Raw genomic sequence first — 17,107 nt, forward strand, 5'->3', positions numbered from 1 at the left:
CTGTGTCCCTTTATCAGCGGTTCTTCCCTGGTCCCAGTTAGCGTTAGGTAGTTCCCGCTGTGGTTCTAGCATTGCCCCAGACTTCTGTGATCCGATGGGGCTACATCATCTTGTCCTTTCAGTCATGGAAGTGATTGAAGCTCCCTGCTGTTACTACTTTCTCTGTTACCTCATTTTCCTAAGTGCTTCTTTTTTTTCGGTAAATGATTCTTTGTAGTAAGTTAACTCTGTGTGAAAGATAGGACTGGACCCTTCTCCTGGAAATTGATTTGAAAAAAAGTTGCATAGTTATGTAAGCAGTTTGCATGAGTATATGTGATTTTAAAAAATTTAAATTATACAAATAAAGCTGAAGTACCCCTTGACCGCTCCCTCTTTCCATATCCTACTCTTTTCTCACTAGAAATGATTACTTGCCAGTTAGGTACTATTCTTTTGTGTGTGTGTGTGTGTAATTTTTTGTGTGTATGTGTTTTTCCTTCCAACACAGAAACATGATACAGACGTATTTAGCAATTTATTTTTTCACTTAATGTGCCTTCAATCTCTTCATTCTAGTTACTTGTGAATCTGCTTTATTGTTTTAAAAAACTTCTTGATACTCTACTGAATACAGCTATCATAGTGTTTTTAATCATTCTGGGATTGATGGGCAAATAGGTTGTTTCCAAAAGTTTTTAGCTTGTGTTTAACTTTTTAAAAATAAAATAACACTTTTGTGACTATCAGTTACTTGCTAGGTCTTTTTTTTTTTTTTTAACACTTGATGATAGATGATGTCCAGGGCTCAGGATACATTAGTGAACAGGGCTTCTCTTACGAAGCCTGCATGCTGAGGGGAGTGGGGCAGATAATTAATTTGTTTTCAAAAATAATTATTAATCTTTTAAAATTATTGAGTGATGAGTGCTAAGAAGGAAATAAAATTAGGTGGGTGATGTGATAGACAGTTGTGGGTGAGGGGACCTTTTAAATACTTTTATTTTGACTTCAGAAAGACTCTACCAGTTTTACTTCCACTTTTTATATACAAAGGTATTGGGGTTTTTTTTTGTGCTTTCACTGATCTGAGAACTGCCCTTAAAATTATTTTTTTTCCCATTATGCTAAAACATAAAACATAGGAGAAACATAAAATTGTTTTAGTTGGCTTTTTTTTTGGTTATTAGTGAGATTAAAAATTGCACATTTATGGTTATTAGGCTTTAGTCTGGTGGAATGTTCATAAGAAAATTAGAATTTAGCAAGCTATGTAAGTAGAAAATGATGCAATTATTTTAGATCTTAACACTGAAATACTAGGAACTTCAGTTAATAGGAAACATAATCTAAAGGAGTCATTTTGTTGGATTGTACTTTCAGGACAGCTTCTTTTTTAGAAAGATTTCCCCTTTGTTGACTTCTGGTGTGATATTCACTTGTCTCTAAAGATTAGACTTTTTAGGCGAAGGTCTATATAGAAGAAAGGGGCTATGATTTGATGTTACGAAAGTTTTGGGGAGCCACTGCTGTTCTTACATAGCTCAGATTAATAATTTCTTAGACTTACAGAAGGATACTTTTTGTATCCCTTGTATACTTGGAACACCTTAGATTATTAGAGATTGTTTCTTTCCTTAGTGCCTTGCATAACTTGATGAATTCTTAAACTTTTGGTTTCAGAACTCATTTATACTCTTAAAAGTTACAGAGGCTCTGTATGTGCTTTTATTTATATGGGTTATGTCTGTTTATGGAGCTTCCCCGGTGGCTTAGTGGTAAAGAGTCCACCTCCCAATACTGGAGATGTGAGTTCAGTCCCTGAATTGGGAAGATCTCCTGGAGAAGGAAATGGCAACCCATTCCAGGATTCTTGCCTGGGAAATTCCATGAACATACGAACCTAGTGGGTTATTTAGTTTGTGGGATTGCAAAAGAGTAAACAACATGTCTGTTTATATGATTTTAGAGAAATTTTAAAACACTGCTTAGTTTATTAAAAAAATAATAAGCCCAGTACAAATTAAAAATACTTTTATAGAAATCAACTGTATTTTGGAAAGCAAAAAAAAAAGTTTAGATAGTTGACATTCTTTCATAAATGTCTTTAAAAATTAAAGTATGTTTTACATTACAAGCCACGTGTGGCTTTGGATACCATTCTTGGGCAGGACAGCTTTAGAAATAGAGTTCAATATAAGACTAATACCTTGGTATAGGAAAAATGCATATACACACACACACATACATACGAATGTCTGACATAGAAAAGACAAGTTTCTATTTCAGTATAATTTTCTAACAACTAGAGCTATTTGATGATGGAATGCATTTCCTCATAAGGTAATATGGTCCTTGTTGTTGAAAATATTCAGAGGAGGGGATGGGTAGAGAAGGGGTTATTCTTAACATTGGGTAGGAACTATTGTTTATTTTTTAATAGCCAATAATTTTATTAAAAATTGTAAATGCTATTTAAAAAATTAAATAATGCACATGAATATAAAAATTAAAATGACAAGTTCTCCCTCTTATGTATGTATGTAGCTCTGCCTTCTTGCTTTCATTTCCACAAAAGGAATCATGCTCTGTATACTGTTCTCTAACTTTCTTTTTAGAAAAACAGTTATCCTAGGTATCTTTCCTTGTCAGCATATATAGTTTCCACTCTGTTTTTTCAAGTTCATAGTACTCTATAATACTGTTGATAAAATGCTTTATTTGTCTAGTCCTCAAAGCTGCACTCTTACTGAAGGTTTTTAAAGCATATCTTAAGTATCTTCATTTCACTTCTACTTTAGCATGCAACTTTTAAAAAATAAGTATTTTCTTACATAATTCCATTATCATATCTGATAAAAGAAACAGTATTTTATTGGTATCATCTGATACTTCATACAGATTTGTATCATAAATATTTTTTTGTGTTTGGTTTGACTTCTAGGATTCAAACAAGGAATGTAGAATTGATGATTAAGTTTTCCAGGTCTCTCTTTTAGTTCTCTTCCCCCTTTTATGACATTGACTTGGTTGGAGAAACTAGATAAGCTGTTCTGTAGAATGTCCCACATTACAAATTTTCTCAATTTGTTGTGTATTTTAACTTGTTCTTTATTCCTTGTATTTCTGAAAATGGAAGGTAGCTCTAGAGCCATGCCCTCCAATACTAGCTAGCTATGTTTGTAACCACGAGTGGCTATTTAAATTTAAAGTACTGGTTTTAAATAAAATTAAGAAGTTTAACCCCTCCATTGCATAAGTATCATTTCAAATCAGCAGCCCCGTAAAGAACATTTCTGTCATCACAGAAAATTATTTTGGGCACTACTGATTTAGAGGCTTAATTAGATTCAGGTTTAATATTTTTGGTGAGAATATCTCATAGGTAGTGTTGTATTACTTTGTATGGTGTCACATCAGAAAAGACATGTGCCTGGTTGTCTCACTTTTAATAATGCTAAGATTGAGAAGGTGGTGATCAGGCTGATGCCTTCATTGTAAATTCTAAACATGTGTTCTATGAATAAAGACAGTTTTCCTTCTTTTGAAATCTTTTTTTTTTTTTTCTTGACTTACCGAGTTGGCTAAAACTTTCAATAAAATTGTTGAAATGTTGAGAGCTAATATTCTTGTTTTGTTCCTAGGCTTAGGGAGAAATATTTAGTCTTTCATCATTAAGTATGATATTGTATTTTTTTTAACAGTAGTTGTAGTTTAGTCACTAAGTCATGTCTGAGTCTTGCGACCCCATGGTCACATGGTCACATGTGGGGTTCTCCAGGCAAGAATACTGGAGTGGGTTGCCATTTCCTTCTCCAGGAGTTTTTTAATAGATGTTTTTTTATTGGATTAGAGAGTTCTGACAAAACATGGTCCACTGGAGAAGGAAATGGCAAACCACTTCAGTATTCTTGCCTTGAGAACCCCATGAACAGCATGAAAAGGCAAAAAGATAGGATGCTGAAAGATGAACTCCCCAGGTCAGTAGGTACCTAACATACTACTGGAGATTAATGGAGAAATAACTCTAGAAAGAATGAAGAGACAGAGCCAAAGCAAAAACAACACCCAGCTGTGGATGTGACTGGTGATGGGAGTAAAGTCCGATGCTGTGAAGAGCAATATTGCATAGGAACCTGGAATGTCAGGTCCGTGAATCAAGGCAAACTGGAAGTGGTCAAACAGGAGATGGCAAGAGTGAACATCAACATTTTAGGAATCAGCGAACTAAAATGGGCTGGAATGGGTGAATTTAACTCAGATGACCATTATATCTACTACTGTGGGCAAGAATCCCTTAGAAGAAATGGAGTAGCCATCATAGTCAACAAGAGAGTCTGAAATGTAGTACTTGAATGCAATCTCAAAAACAACGGAATGATCTCTGTTTCCAAGGCAAACCATTCAATATCAAGTAATCCAAGTCTATGCCCCAACCAGTAACGCTGAAGAAGCTGAAGTTGAACAGTTCCATGAAGACCTACAAGATCTTCTAGAACTAACACCCAAAAAAGATGTCCTTTTCATTATAGGGGACTCTTAAGTCGAGAAACACCTGGAGTAACAGGCAAATTTGGCCTTGGAGTACAGAATGAAGCAGGGCAAAGGCTAGTAGAGTTTTTGCCAAGAGAATGCACTGGTCATAGGAAATACCCTCTTCCAACAACACAAGAGACGACTCTACAGATGGACATCACCATATGGTCAATACCGAAATTAGATTGATTATGTTCTTTGCAGCCAATGATGGAGAAGCTCTATACGGTCAGCAAAAACAAGACCGGGAGCTGACTGTGGCTCAGATCATGATATCCTTATTGCCAAATTAGACTCAAAATGAAGAAAGTAGAGAAAACCACTAGACCATTCAGGTATGACCTAAATCTCATCCCTTACGATTATACAGTGGAAGTGAGAAATAGATTCAAGGGATTAGCTCTGATAGAGTGCCTGAACTATGGACAGAGGTTTGTGACATTGTACAGGAGACAGGGATCAAGACCATCCCTAAGAAAAAGAAATACAAAAAGGCAAAATGGTTGTTTGAGAAGGACTTACAAATAGCTGTGAAAAGAAGAGAAGCTAAAGGCAAAGGAGAAAAGGAAAGATATACCCATTTGAATGCAGAGTTCCAAAGGATAGCAAGGAGAGATAAGAAAGCCTGCCTCAGTGATTAATGCCAAGAAATAGAGGAAAACAATAGAATGGGAAAGACTAGAGATCTCTTCAAATCAGAGATACCAAGGGAACATTTCATGCAAAAATGGGCACAATAAAGGACAGAAATGGTATGGACCTAACAGAAGCCGAAGATATTAAGAAGAGGTGGCAAGAATACAACAGAAGAACTATACAAAAAAAGATCTTCATGACCCAGATAATCACGATAGTATGATCACTCACTTAGAGAGCCAGACATCTTGGAATGTGAAGAAAAGTGCACCTAGGAAGCATCAGTATGAGCAAAGCTAGTGGAGGTGATGGAATCCCAGTTGAGCTATTTCCAATCCTAAAAGATGATGCTGTGCAAGTGTTGCATTCAATATGCCAGGAAATTTGGAAAACTCAGCAGTGGCCACAGGACTGGAAAAGGTCCGTTTTCATTCCAATCCCAAAGAAAGGCAATGCAAAGAATGCTCAAACTCCACACAATTGCACTCATCTCACACGCTAGTAAAGTAATACTCAATATTCTCCAAGCCAGGCTTCAACAGTACATGAACCGTGAACTTCCAGATGTTCAGGCTGGTTTTAGAAAAGGCAGAGGAACCAGAGATCAAATTGCCAACATCCACTGGATCATCGAAAAAGCAAATGAATTCTTAAAAAACCTCTACTTCTGCTTTATTGACTATGCCAAAGCCTTTGACTGTGTGGATCACAACAAACTGTGAAAAATTCTTCAAGAGATGGGAATATCAGACCACCTGACCTGCCTCCTGAGAAATCTGTTTGCAGGTCAAGAAGCAACAGTTAGAACTGGACATGGAGCAACAGACGTGTTCCAAATAGGGAAAGGAGTACGTCAAGGCCGTATATTGTCACCCTGCTTATTTAACTTATATGCAGAGTACATCATGAGAAACGCTGGGCTGGAGGAAGCACAAGATGGAATGAAGATTGCTGGGAGAAATATCAATATCCTCAGATATGCAGATGACACCACCCTTATGGTAGAAAGTGAAGAAGAACTAAAGAGCCTCTTGATAAAAGTGTTAAAGAGTGGAAAAAGTTGGCTTAAAGCTCAGCATTCAGAAAGCTAATATCATGGCATCTGGTGCCATCACTTCATGCCAAATAGATGGGGAAACAGAGGAAATAGTGACAGACTATTTTGGGGGGCTCCAAGATCACTGCAGATGGTGACTGCAGCCATGAATTTAAAAGACGCTTGCTCCTTTGAAGAAAAGTGGTGACCAACCTAGACAGCATATTAAAAAGCAGAGACATTACTTGGCCAACAGAGGTCCGTCTAGTGAAAGCTATGGTTTTTCCAGTGGTCATGTATGAATGTGAGAGCTGGACCATAAAGAAAGCTGAGCACGAAAGAATTGATTCTTTGAACTATGTTGTTGGAGAAGACTCTTAAGAGTCCCTTGGACAGCATGGAGATCCAACCAGTCCATCCTAAGGGGAATCAGTTCTGAGTGTTCATTGGAAGGACTGATGCTGAAGCTGAAATTCCAGTACTTTGGCCACCTGATGTGAAGAACTGACTCATTGGAAAAGACCCTGATTCTGGGACAGATTGAAGGCGGAGGAGAAAGGGACAACAGAGGATGAGATGGTTGGATGGCATCACTGACTCAATGGACATGAGTTTGAGTAAACTCCGTAAGTTGGTGATTAACAGGGAGGCCTGGCATGCTGCAGTCCATGGAGTCACAAAGTGTCGGACACAACTGAGTGACTGAACTGAACTTTATTGGATTAAGTCCTAGTACTTGCTAGTTGAATCTTTTTATATAAATAAGTATTGAATTTTGTCACGTTTTTTCTATATTTATTGAGATAATCATATAGTTTTCTGTTTTATTTTGTTAATATTATGAACAATACTTTTTTTTTTCTTGTGAATGTTACACCTTACATTCATGGTGCAAATCCCATTTGATTATGATGTGTTCTTAATTTATGAATTTCTCAATTGCTTATCTTTTGTTACTGATTTACATCTGTGTTCTTGTTTTTGTTTTTTTTTACATTTTTAAAGTGAAATTTATTGAGGTATAATTTTAATAGAGTAACACTCACCCTTCTCAGGTGGGCAGTTTTGAGTTCTGACAAATATATACAACCATGTGATCACCAAGTACATGTGTTTCCTTAAGGAATTTTGTTCTGTGATTTCCTTTTCGTACAGTGTCTTTGATTTTGGTGTCATGGTAACGATGGGTTTCTCTCGTGTCATTTCGGCATAACTGCACTTTTAACTTTTCATGCTTTTTTGCCCTCCTGTACACAGGTCCTAGACTCCACAGAAGTGTATCTCAGTATGTTCCCTCAGTGGAGAGGGTTAAATGGATACATTTGAGTCCACTTTATACCTTTTTATCTTAACTAGAATCTTATCTCTATATTCAGATACTGAGATACTTAAATTATGTAAGGCAAATCATCTTTGCCTATCTGATCACATATTAAATGAGAATGAGAGAATTGACTTTTATGAAGCTTTCTTCATGGTCTTAGTTTTAGGCCACTAAACAGAATTTTCCTATGTAAACTTAAATGATTTTAGGATTATGTGTGAAAAACAAATGATATCTGAAATTTCTAATACTGTTAATTTATATACTTTGATACAATAATTATGCTATAAATACACCTTTCTTTTAACTTTCCAGGCACAAAAATCTCAAGCCTAGAAATCCTGGACAGCAAGGACAGGCGCCATCTCTGAGTCAGCAGCAGCAAGTCCTTCCGAAGCACAAGGCCAGTGAGAAGCAAGAGAAGAGTGAAAAGCCACAGAAACGCCCCTTGACTCCTTTTCACCATCGTGTGTCTGTTAGCGATGACATTGGCATGGACACAGATTCAGCCAGCCAAAGACTTGTGATATCTGCTCCAGATAGTCAAGTGAGATTTTCAAATATCCGAACTAATGATGTAGCAAAGACTCCTCAAATGCATGGCACTGAAATGGCAAATTCACCTCAACCACCCCCACTTAGTCCTCACCCCTGTGATGTGGTTGATGAAGGAGTGACTAAAACACCCTCAACTCCGCAAAGTCAACATTTTTATCAAATGCCAACACCGGATCCCTTGATTCCTTCTAAACCAGTGGAAGATGGGATAGACAGTTTATCCCAGTCTTTCCCAGCTCAATTCCAGGAAGCTGTAGAACCTACAATATATGTTGGTACAGCAGTAAACTTGGAAGAAGATGAAGCTACTATAGCCTGGAAGTATTACAAGGTCCCAAAGAAAAAAGATTTAGAGTTTTTGCCACCTCAGCTTCCAAGTGATAAATTCAAGGATGATCCAGTTGGACCTTTTGGACAGGAAAGTGTAACATCAGTTACAGAGTATGTATTTTTTTTAATAGTCAATTAAAATTTAAGGGTGGAAATGATGTAAGTTCTTAATAGGCACCAGAATGGTTTCAGGGTTGGATTTACAATAATAAATCCTTTCAGTAGTTGAGTATTAATTTTGGATAATTTCTTTACTGTATTTTTTCCTCAGGGGACCTCTTTATTATGAAATATTTTAGTCACATAAAAGCAGAGAAAATAATAACATTTATCCATCAACTAAGTTGGTCCATCAGCCAACTTAAGGATCTTACATACAATTAGCTCTACTGTATACTATTATTTTTCCTCTATTCTTCCTTCCACTGTCCTGAATTTGGTATTTATCACTTCTATACATGTTTTTATACATGTGGCTCTAGTTAATTTCACTTGCTTTCTGGTTATTTCTTTGTTATGAATATATTAGCCAAAATTTACACAGTTATCTACTTTCTTGAGATGGCATGTTGATTATTTTCAGTTTTTCACAAAAGATGTAGCAGTGAATTTTTGTACACATTTTCTTTTACACTTGTAAGAATTCCTCTAGGGAATATAGCAAAAAGTGGAATTGCTGTGCCATGGGGTATATTGATATTTAGCATTAAAGGTTGTTGCCAAATTACTTTCTAAACTATACTAGTTTATACCCTCATCAAACAGCAGAATATGAGAATAGCTATTCTACATTTTCCTTTATACTTGGTATTAAGAGACTTTTAATTTTCTAGTCTGCTGCATACAGAATGGCATATTATTGTCTTACTATATGTTTTACAGTTTCCTAGTAATGTTAAGCAGCACTTAAAGTGTTTATGGGCCTATACTATATATCATATTTTAGTCTATTTTCTTTTTCCCCCCGATTTATTCCTTTCATATTCTGGTTATTAATCTCATATTAGTTATTATGCTTTGGATATAATGTTTAGTCCATTTTTAGTCTTTCACCTCCCCCCCACTCCGATTTATTCTTTGTATCTTCTGGCTATTAATCTTGTGTTAGTTAGATGTACTACAGATATCTTCCTCTGTTCTGTGGTCTGCCTTCTTTGTCCACAAAGTATGTCATATGTTTACATTATGTATGATGTACTTTGGGGCAAAAATAGTCTTACTTTCAGGTTGCCCTTTACTTTCTCTGTTGTTCTGATTATCATCTGTCCCAAAGTTTTTGCATTTTTATCCATAGTGGGATTTTTCCCTACTGTCTGATTGGAGTGTGGTCTATTACAGTGTCGTGTTAGTTTCAGGTGTGCAGCAAAGTGAATCAGTTAGTGGTTTTTTTTAAAAGTGAAAACCAATCATTATATTCATTATACTATTATAGTCATTAAAACTATCTACCTATTTATCAATACAAGGCCAAGTAGTGTGCAGAGATTGCCCTTCCTTCTCTGTCTGTTGTCAGTGAAAATTTTTAGGGTCTTTTGCTTAGAATGTTAAAATTTCACAAGAATGTGTGTGTGTGTGTATATATACACACACGTATATATGTAGTGATCTTTTATTCATTCCTTGTACTGAACTTTTGAGGAGAGCTGGTTAAGTTTGAAGTCTTTTTTTTTTGTCCCATCACTGGAACTTACTTTTTTCTTGGATAATGTCTCTGTTTTTCCCTCCATTCTCTGTGGAATTTCTAGAATTCAGATATTGAACTTTTATATTTTCTCTCATTTTGTTTTTCTGAGGGGATTCCTCAACTTCTAGCTCTTTTCTTAAGAGTTTTAATATTTATTATTCATGTGTTTTTAATTTCTAAATTAAAAAAAAAATAGCACCCCGTTGTTAAATGTCCTGTTAACTTTTTTTTTTCCTTTAGAAGTACTGTGTTTTGGTCTTTTTCTTTACTATACCGATTCTCATCATATTATTGTTTCCTCTTACACATTTCATTATTTATTTGTTTTGGCTCTGCAGCATATGGGATCCTAGTTCCCTGATCAGGGATCAAACCCATGCCCCCTGCATTGGAAGTGCAGAGTCTTAGCCTCTGGATTACCAGGGAAGCTCCTCATCTTACACATTTTAGAATGAGGGAATAGAGGAGCTGAGTAGAAATTTGTGTGTAAAGAGAGAAACCTTGTCAGTTGGCAGGACTTACTCATTCAATAAATATTTCAGTATCAGTTGTGAATCAGTTCCAGACACTTTGCTTTATGGTAATGGGGTAGGGGATGTTTTGGCGGGGAGGCCTTATACCTAAACTTTCAGGATAAAAAGAATGACAGATCTTGTGCCTTCAGCAGGTTATCTATTCATTTTTCTTAGAAAGGGAACCTTTTCAGGACTGGGACGGGTGTAGAGGAGGGGGATAAACTAGGAGTTTGAAATTAACATATCCATACTAGTATATATAAAATAAACAACAGAGACCTGCAGTACAGCACAGAGAACTGTCTTACAGTACCTTGTAATAACCTGTGATAGAAAAGAATCTGAGAAAGAATGTATACACACACACATGCACAAAGCAGAATCCCTGTACACCTGAAAGTCATGGAGCATTGTGAATTCACTGTGCTTCAGTTAAAAAATGGGTATTTTTAAAAAGGAACACTGCTTCTCCATTTTCAGCTTTTTCATTTCTTTCCAGAGATAAAAGGCGTTTTCTTTGGTTTTTAGGCAGTTTGGCTCTCCTATTGTTTATGTAGTTTGCCTTTAGCCCCCTCTTGCATATTCTAAGCTATGAACTCTCTCTACAGTGTTTCATTGGTTTTTTTTCTTTTTTTTTCATTTTGCTTGTGTTTCATTGATTTTTGAGCTTCCCTGAGATAAAGTAAAATGCCCGATCCATTTATAGCCTCTCATTTTCCCTACAGAGATGTATTTTCTTTTAAAGTTCCTTGATTATTATTTTAATAGGTGTATCTGTGTGCTTTGTCTAGCAGTTTGAATTGTAAAAGCATTCTAGTATGACTTTTTAAAAAATTTAAATTAATTTGAAATTGAGGGACTTTAGGATATTCTTATGATCATAGAAGACGACTAACTTAGTTACTAAATTAGTCAGCAGATCTCTTGGAAACAAGTAGTTCCCCTTTACATGAGAATAAAATCCATACTCTTTTCCTCATCTGTAAGGTTTCTACACAGTCTCCTGCATACCTGGTTCTTCACTTTTATTTACCACTCTCCTATTTGCTTCCTGACTTAACCACATCAGCTTTCTTGCTGTTCTGTCAGAAAGTTAAGGTCATTGCTCAAGGCCTTTCAGTTCAGTTCGGTTCAGTCGCTCAGTCATGTCTGACTCTTTGCGACCCCATGAATCGCAGCATGCCAGGCCTCCCTGTCCATCACCAACTCGTGGAGTCTACCCAAACCCATGCCCATCGAGTCGGTGATGCCATCCAGCCATTTCATCCTCTGTCGTCCCACCCATGCCCATCGAGTCAGTGATGCCATCCAGCCATCTCATCCTCTGTCGTCCCCTTCTCCTCCTGCCCCCAATCCCTCCCAGCATCAGGGTCTTTGAAACTGCAGTATGGGGCTGCCGGGGAGGGGGGACAGCTCACTCCTTTTTGTTCCATCGAACTTGAAATTTACCTTCTCAGGAAGTATTTCCTTGATCATCGTAACTAAACTGTGGCTTCTCTTTAATCCCCAAGTGACTGCCTATCCTCTGAACTGTTTTCCATATACATACATACATATATATATATATATATATATATATAAAATTATCTGAAATTGCATATCTGTTAATGGTCTCTTCCCTCATTAGAATGTAAACTCTATGAGGGTAGAATTTTGTCTTGTGTACTACTGTGTTCTTCCAGCATAAACACACACACAGGCCTGTGTGCACACAGGTGCACACACCCACACCCCTGGAATAACCTTAGGCATTTAGTAGACACTCAGCAAATGTTGGATGAATGAAATGACGGTCTGGCCCTAAATTACTTCATGATTTTAAAACTTATTTCTTTCTAGATGTCATATTTTCTTATTTAATAAATGTGTGTTAAAAAAATAGTGATGTAAATATTTTCAGTTTTAAGAATGTTAAATGAGTTTTTATGGATATAGTCATTAGATCTAAGAATTCTAGCTGTAACTTTTAAGTGTATTGGCTGCTTGTGTGCATGAGTTATCTGTAAGTGAAATGAAGGTCTCTTAGAAATTAATACAGCTTAACCTTAAGAGTCTGTTCTCAAATTACTTTGACTTTTTCTCATTTAATAAGAATGATAAGCATAGTGTAGAAAGGTAGCATGCAGAGTAGAATGGTTCTGGATCATGTTTATGTAAATGAAGGAAATAACATGTCTCTCTCTGTTACTGGTCACCATTTTTTCTACCTCATAAAAAGCAATCAGCACAAAGAATAGAGGTTTTTAAAAAATGTCTCATGAATGCTGTTTGGTTATGCCAGTTACTAAAATGTGTGTTGTATCATGAATTACTTGTAGATAGAATCCTTGTTTTTGTAATACTAGATAAGAATAGGGTAGGTACCACAGAAAGTCAGCCTTTAGAGGCTTCGCTACTGTGTGAACTATGAAACATTTCTGGAGTATAACTTTTATACTTGGTAGGTTAGAAGTTTTGGTCTTTTACGTTTTAATCATCTGGGTGATTTTTTTTCCCCCTGGAGTTACTGCTCTGTGGCAGTAGTTCTTAATTGGAACAGTTTCTGGCCGCCTTTCACACACACACCCCCCTCCCAGGTGACATTTGGCAGTGTCTAGAGATCCATTGTTTGTCACGACCAGAAGTGTCCTGCTGACATCTTGTAGCGTGCTGCTGACATCTGATACACACACACACACACGCACACGCACGCACGCATGCACACCCCTCCCAGGTGACATTTGGCAATGTCTAGGGATACATTGTTTGTCACGACCAGAAGTGTCCTGCTGACATCTGAGAGGTAGAGGCCAGGAATGCTGCTAAATATGTTAACGAGGTATAGGATTATCCTGTACAACAAGGAATTCTCCAGCCTGAAATGTTAGTCATGTTGAGGTCCTTAAATGTCATGAATAACTTTTAACAGAAATAGAAATCTAGAATAAGTTATTATATTAGATATACTAAACATGTTTAATGATTAGTTTCACGTGAGAGCTCTCCCATACTCTGTCTCTGCAAACCACAGTAAAATACCTGGCATGGTCTTCTGTGTTTGTATTATGCTGAAGCAAAAGTTATTTTTTTCTCACAGTTAAAGAGATCTTGTTGAAATAACTTATTAATTCAAGTGCCTGCTCTTAATATTACTTGAGATGGGAAATCATGAGGATTGGTCATCTCCTTACAACAAGTGGCAAAGCCTGTTGACAGTCAGGTGATGTCCCTTGTCATTAAAAATAAAATCTCTAAAAAGAATTATAAATACCCTAAATTACTATTATACTTCCTTAATGGAATTTAAACAGTCTTCTTAAATTCTTTATAGAAGTATTCTATATTTTTAAAGATGTAATATGTCAAACACATTTCTGGCCATATAGTAATCCATTCAAAAGCCTAGTTTGTTTTATATTTTAAAAGTTTGTCAATGTATGACAAAAACCACTACAATATTTTAAAGTAATTAGCCTCCAACTAATAAAAATAAATGAAAAAAATAATAATAAAAACATTACAGTTCCCCACCAAAAAAAAAAGTTTGTGAATTCCTATTACCCAGTCACTGTAAATTTCTGTTATCCTTTTTAATACTCTGAGTTTTGAAAGTCTTAAAGTGTATAACACTTAATTTTAATGAGGTTAATTAATTAGAAGGTTGTTGCACCTCCTACATTATTCTTTCTCCTTTTGTAGGAAGATTATCTTGTTTAAATTCAGATTCCTCAAAGATACATTATCAATTTTAATAAATCTGAAGTTTCTATAATATACAAGATGCTGTAAGATGTTGGAGTATAAGATAAATTTGGTCCTGGCCCTAAATGAAATTGTAATCTAATGGAAAATAATATTCAGTTCTCTGATACAGATATATATATAATATAGTAGGAACACAGAGCCAGAGTGGAAAATAATTCCATTTATAGAGATCAGAAGCTTTAAGTAGCTTAGTATGGAAGGATTATAGGGTGCTGCTTAGTGGTTTGGTATGTCATGATGAGAAATAAAATCTCAAGAGTAGGGTGGGGCTGTATAATAGAGTAGCAAAATATTGTTTATAAGGTGATACAGGGACCTCCCTAGGAAATTAGAAGGATGCAGTAGGGATGGATGTATTTTATAGATGTGGAGTAGACTAAAGAACCTTATGGCCAATTAGATCTATAATACAAAGCGGAAAAGACAATGGCACCCCACTCCAGTACTCTTGCCTGGAAAATCCCATGGATGGAGGAGCCTGTTAGGCTGCAGTCCATGGGGTCGCTAAGAGTCAGACATGACTGAGTGACTTAACTTTCACTTTTCACTTTCATGCATTGGAGAAGGAAATGGCAACCCACTCCAGTGTTCTTGCCTGGGATGGGGGAGCCTGGTGGGCTGACGTCTATGGGGTCGCACGGAGTTGGACATGACTGAAGTGACTTAGCAGCAGCATGATACAAAGAGTGGCAAGAATGCATCAGTAGAAATAAAAAAATAGTTTATACTAGTTGACTTTTACAGATGTGTGCCTTTTTAGGAAATAATGAAGGAGAAATTTAGACCTTTATTTTTGTTAGTGGCAATTCAGTTTACATTTGGCATAAATAAATGAAGTTTTCCACTGATTGGTATTAAAGGGTTGTAATAGGTGTTAATAATAAGTAGATAAAAGAAAGACATACTGTTTATTTTGCTAATCAGTTTTAGTTGGTGATGGCCACTTGTGAAGAGTAATTACTTCATCATTTCTAAGCATTTCCTTTATTCTTAGGCTTCATGTGTAGGAGTTGATGCCAAATTTTTATTTTTTTATAATTTTTTTATTTTTATTTTTTTGATGCCAAATTTTTTAGTAGCTCAGTTCAGTTCAGTTGCTCAGTTGTGTCCAAGTCTTTGTGACCCCACTGACTGCAGCATGCCAGGCTTCCCTGTCCATCACCAACTCCCAGAGCTTGCTCAAACTCATTTCCATCAAGTCGGTGATGCCATCCAACCATCTCATCCTCTGTCATCCCCTTCTCCTGCTGTCTTCAGTCTTTCTCAGCATCAGTGTCTTTTCCAGTGAGTCAGCTCTTCACATCAGGTGGCCAAAGTATTGGAGTTTCAGCTTCAACATCAGTCCTTGCAGTGAACACCCAGGACTGATTTCCTTTAGAACGGACTGGTTGGATCTCCTTGCAGTTGAAGGGATTCTCAAGAATCCTCTCCAACACCACAGTTCAGAAGCATCAGTTCTTCGACACTCAGCTTTCTTTATGGTCCAACTCTCACATCCATACATGACTACTGGAAAAACCATAGCTTTGATTAGATGGATCTTTGTTGGCAAAGAAACGTCTCTGCTTTTTAATACGCTGTCTAGGTTGATCATAGCTTTTCTTCCACAGAGCAAGCATCTTTTGATTTCATGGCTGCAGTCATCATCTGCCGTGATTTTGGCGCCCAAGAAAATAAAGTCTGTCACTGTTTCCATTGTTTTCCTGTCTATTTACCATGAAGTGATGGGACAGGATGCCATGATCTTAGTTTTTTGAATGTTGATTTTTAAGCCACCTCTTTTCACTCTCCTCTTTCACCTTCATCAACAGGCTCTTTAGTTCCGTTTCACTTTCTGCCATAAGGGTGGTACCATCTGCATATCTGAGGTTACACTGATTTTTTTCTCCCAGCAAACTTGATTCCAGCATGTGCTTCATCCAGTCTGGCACTTTTTAGTAGCCACTTTAAAGCAAAATTCCTTTTCTAATTTGTTAGAATTTAATTGGAGGAGAGAGAGGTTGGGTGGAGCTTAGCGTATCTCCCACACAAGATATACACATCTGTGACAGTTATCTTTATTTTCTTTTTGTGTCTAATTAATTTTAGTCTCTTTGTTAATGATAACATCTATTTTAGAATAGTGACTTTAAGACCTTGTAAATTTTTTTAAAAAGCAAAATTTCTGCAAAGAAACATTACAGTTGCTTTTTGACATTTTTTCAAGAGTTTAGTTTTAGTAGAATTTGTGACAGCTTAAAATAATCTGCTATTCTGATTCACAAGGAATCTTGCTAAACCCTGAACAAAGAACTGTACTTGAGCATAGTTCTTGTCATGATGTCTTGGTCGGTATAAAGGATACTTCAGGATATCTTAACCATAATGTCCATTAGTAGAATTAGTGTTTATATTGTATCAGTGATGATTATATCAGATTTTTATTGTATGTATATAGTTATAATGCATTATTTGATCTCTAAAAGATAGATTTTACTTTGTTTCATAGAAAGATGTCTATGATGAAATAAACTTGCTTTGATTTACTGTATTCTAAATCTTAAAAGTTTTTTTCTCTTTAAGATTTTTTTCTAAGTCTTCCTTACTTGATCTCTTTAATGCAATACAGCTATACTTTTGACAGCTAGCTTGACTCAGTTTAAGGATTGGTTCTGAATATTGGAGATGGTATTAGAAAAGGTACTATTAATTTTTTGAGATTTATTAAATTCATTTCTTCATTAACAGTTCTTGAATTATAGCTTACCTCCTTTTATAATTGCTAG

At 36.2% G+C, this 17,107-nt stretch overlaps 1 protein-coding gene across 2 annotated transcripts in view; it reads left to right on the plus strand.

Annotated features, from left to right (window-relative positions):
* Positions 1–17,107, plus strand: part of MED13 (mediator complex subunit 13) — a 94,885-nt gene that overhangs the window by 33,904 nt on the left and 43,874 nt on the right. For both annotated transcript variants that reach the window (XM_070478576.1, XM_070478577.1), the window contains exon 9: positions 7,827–8,510. In XM_070478576.1, the coding sequence (XP_070334677.1) occupies positions 7,827–8,510 (684 nt within the window). The remainder of the gene's footprint in view (positions 1–7,826; positions 8,511–17,107) is intronic.

Source organism: Odocoileus virginianus, chromosome 17 (genome assembly GCF_023699985.2).
Source record: "Odocoileus virginianus isolate 20LAN1187 ecotype Illinois chromosome 17, Ovbor_1.2, whole genome shotgun sequence".
In the NCBI taxonomy this organism is placed as follows: domain Eukaryota; kingdom Metazoa; phylum Chordata; class Mammalia; order Artiodactyla; family Cervidae; genus Odocoileus; species Odocoileus virginianus.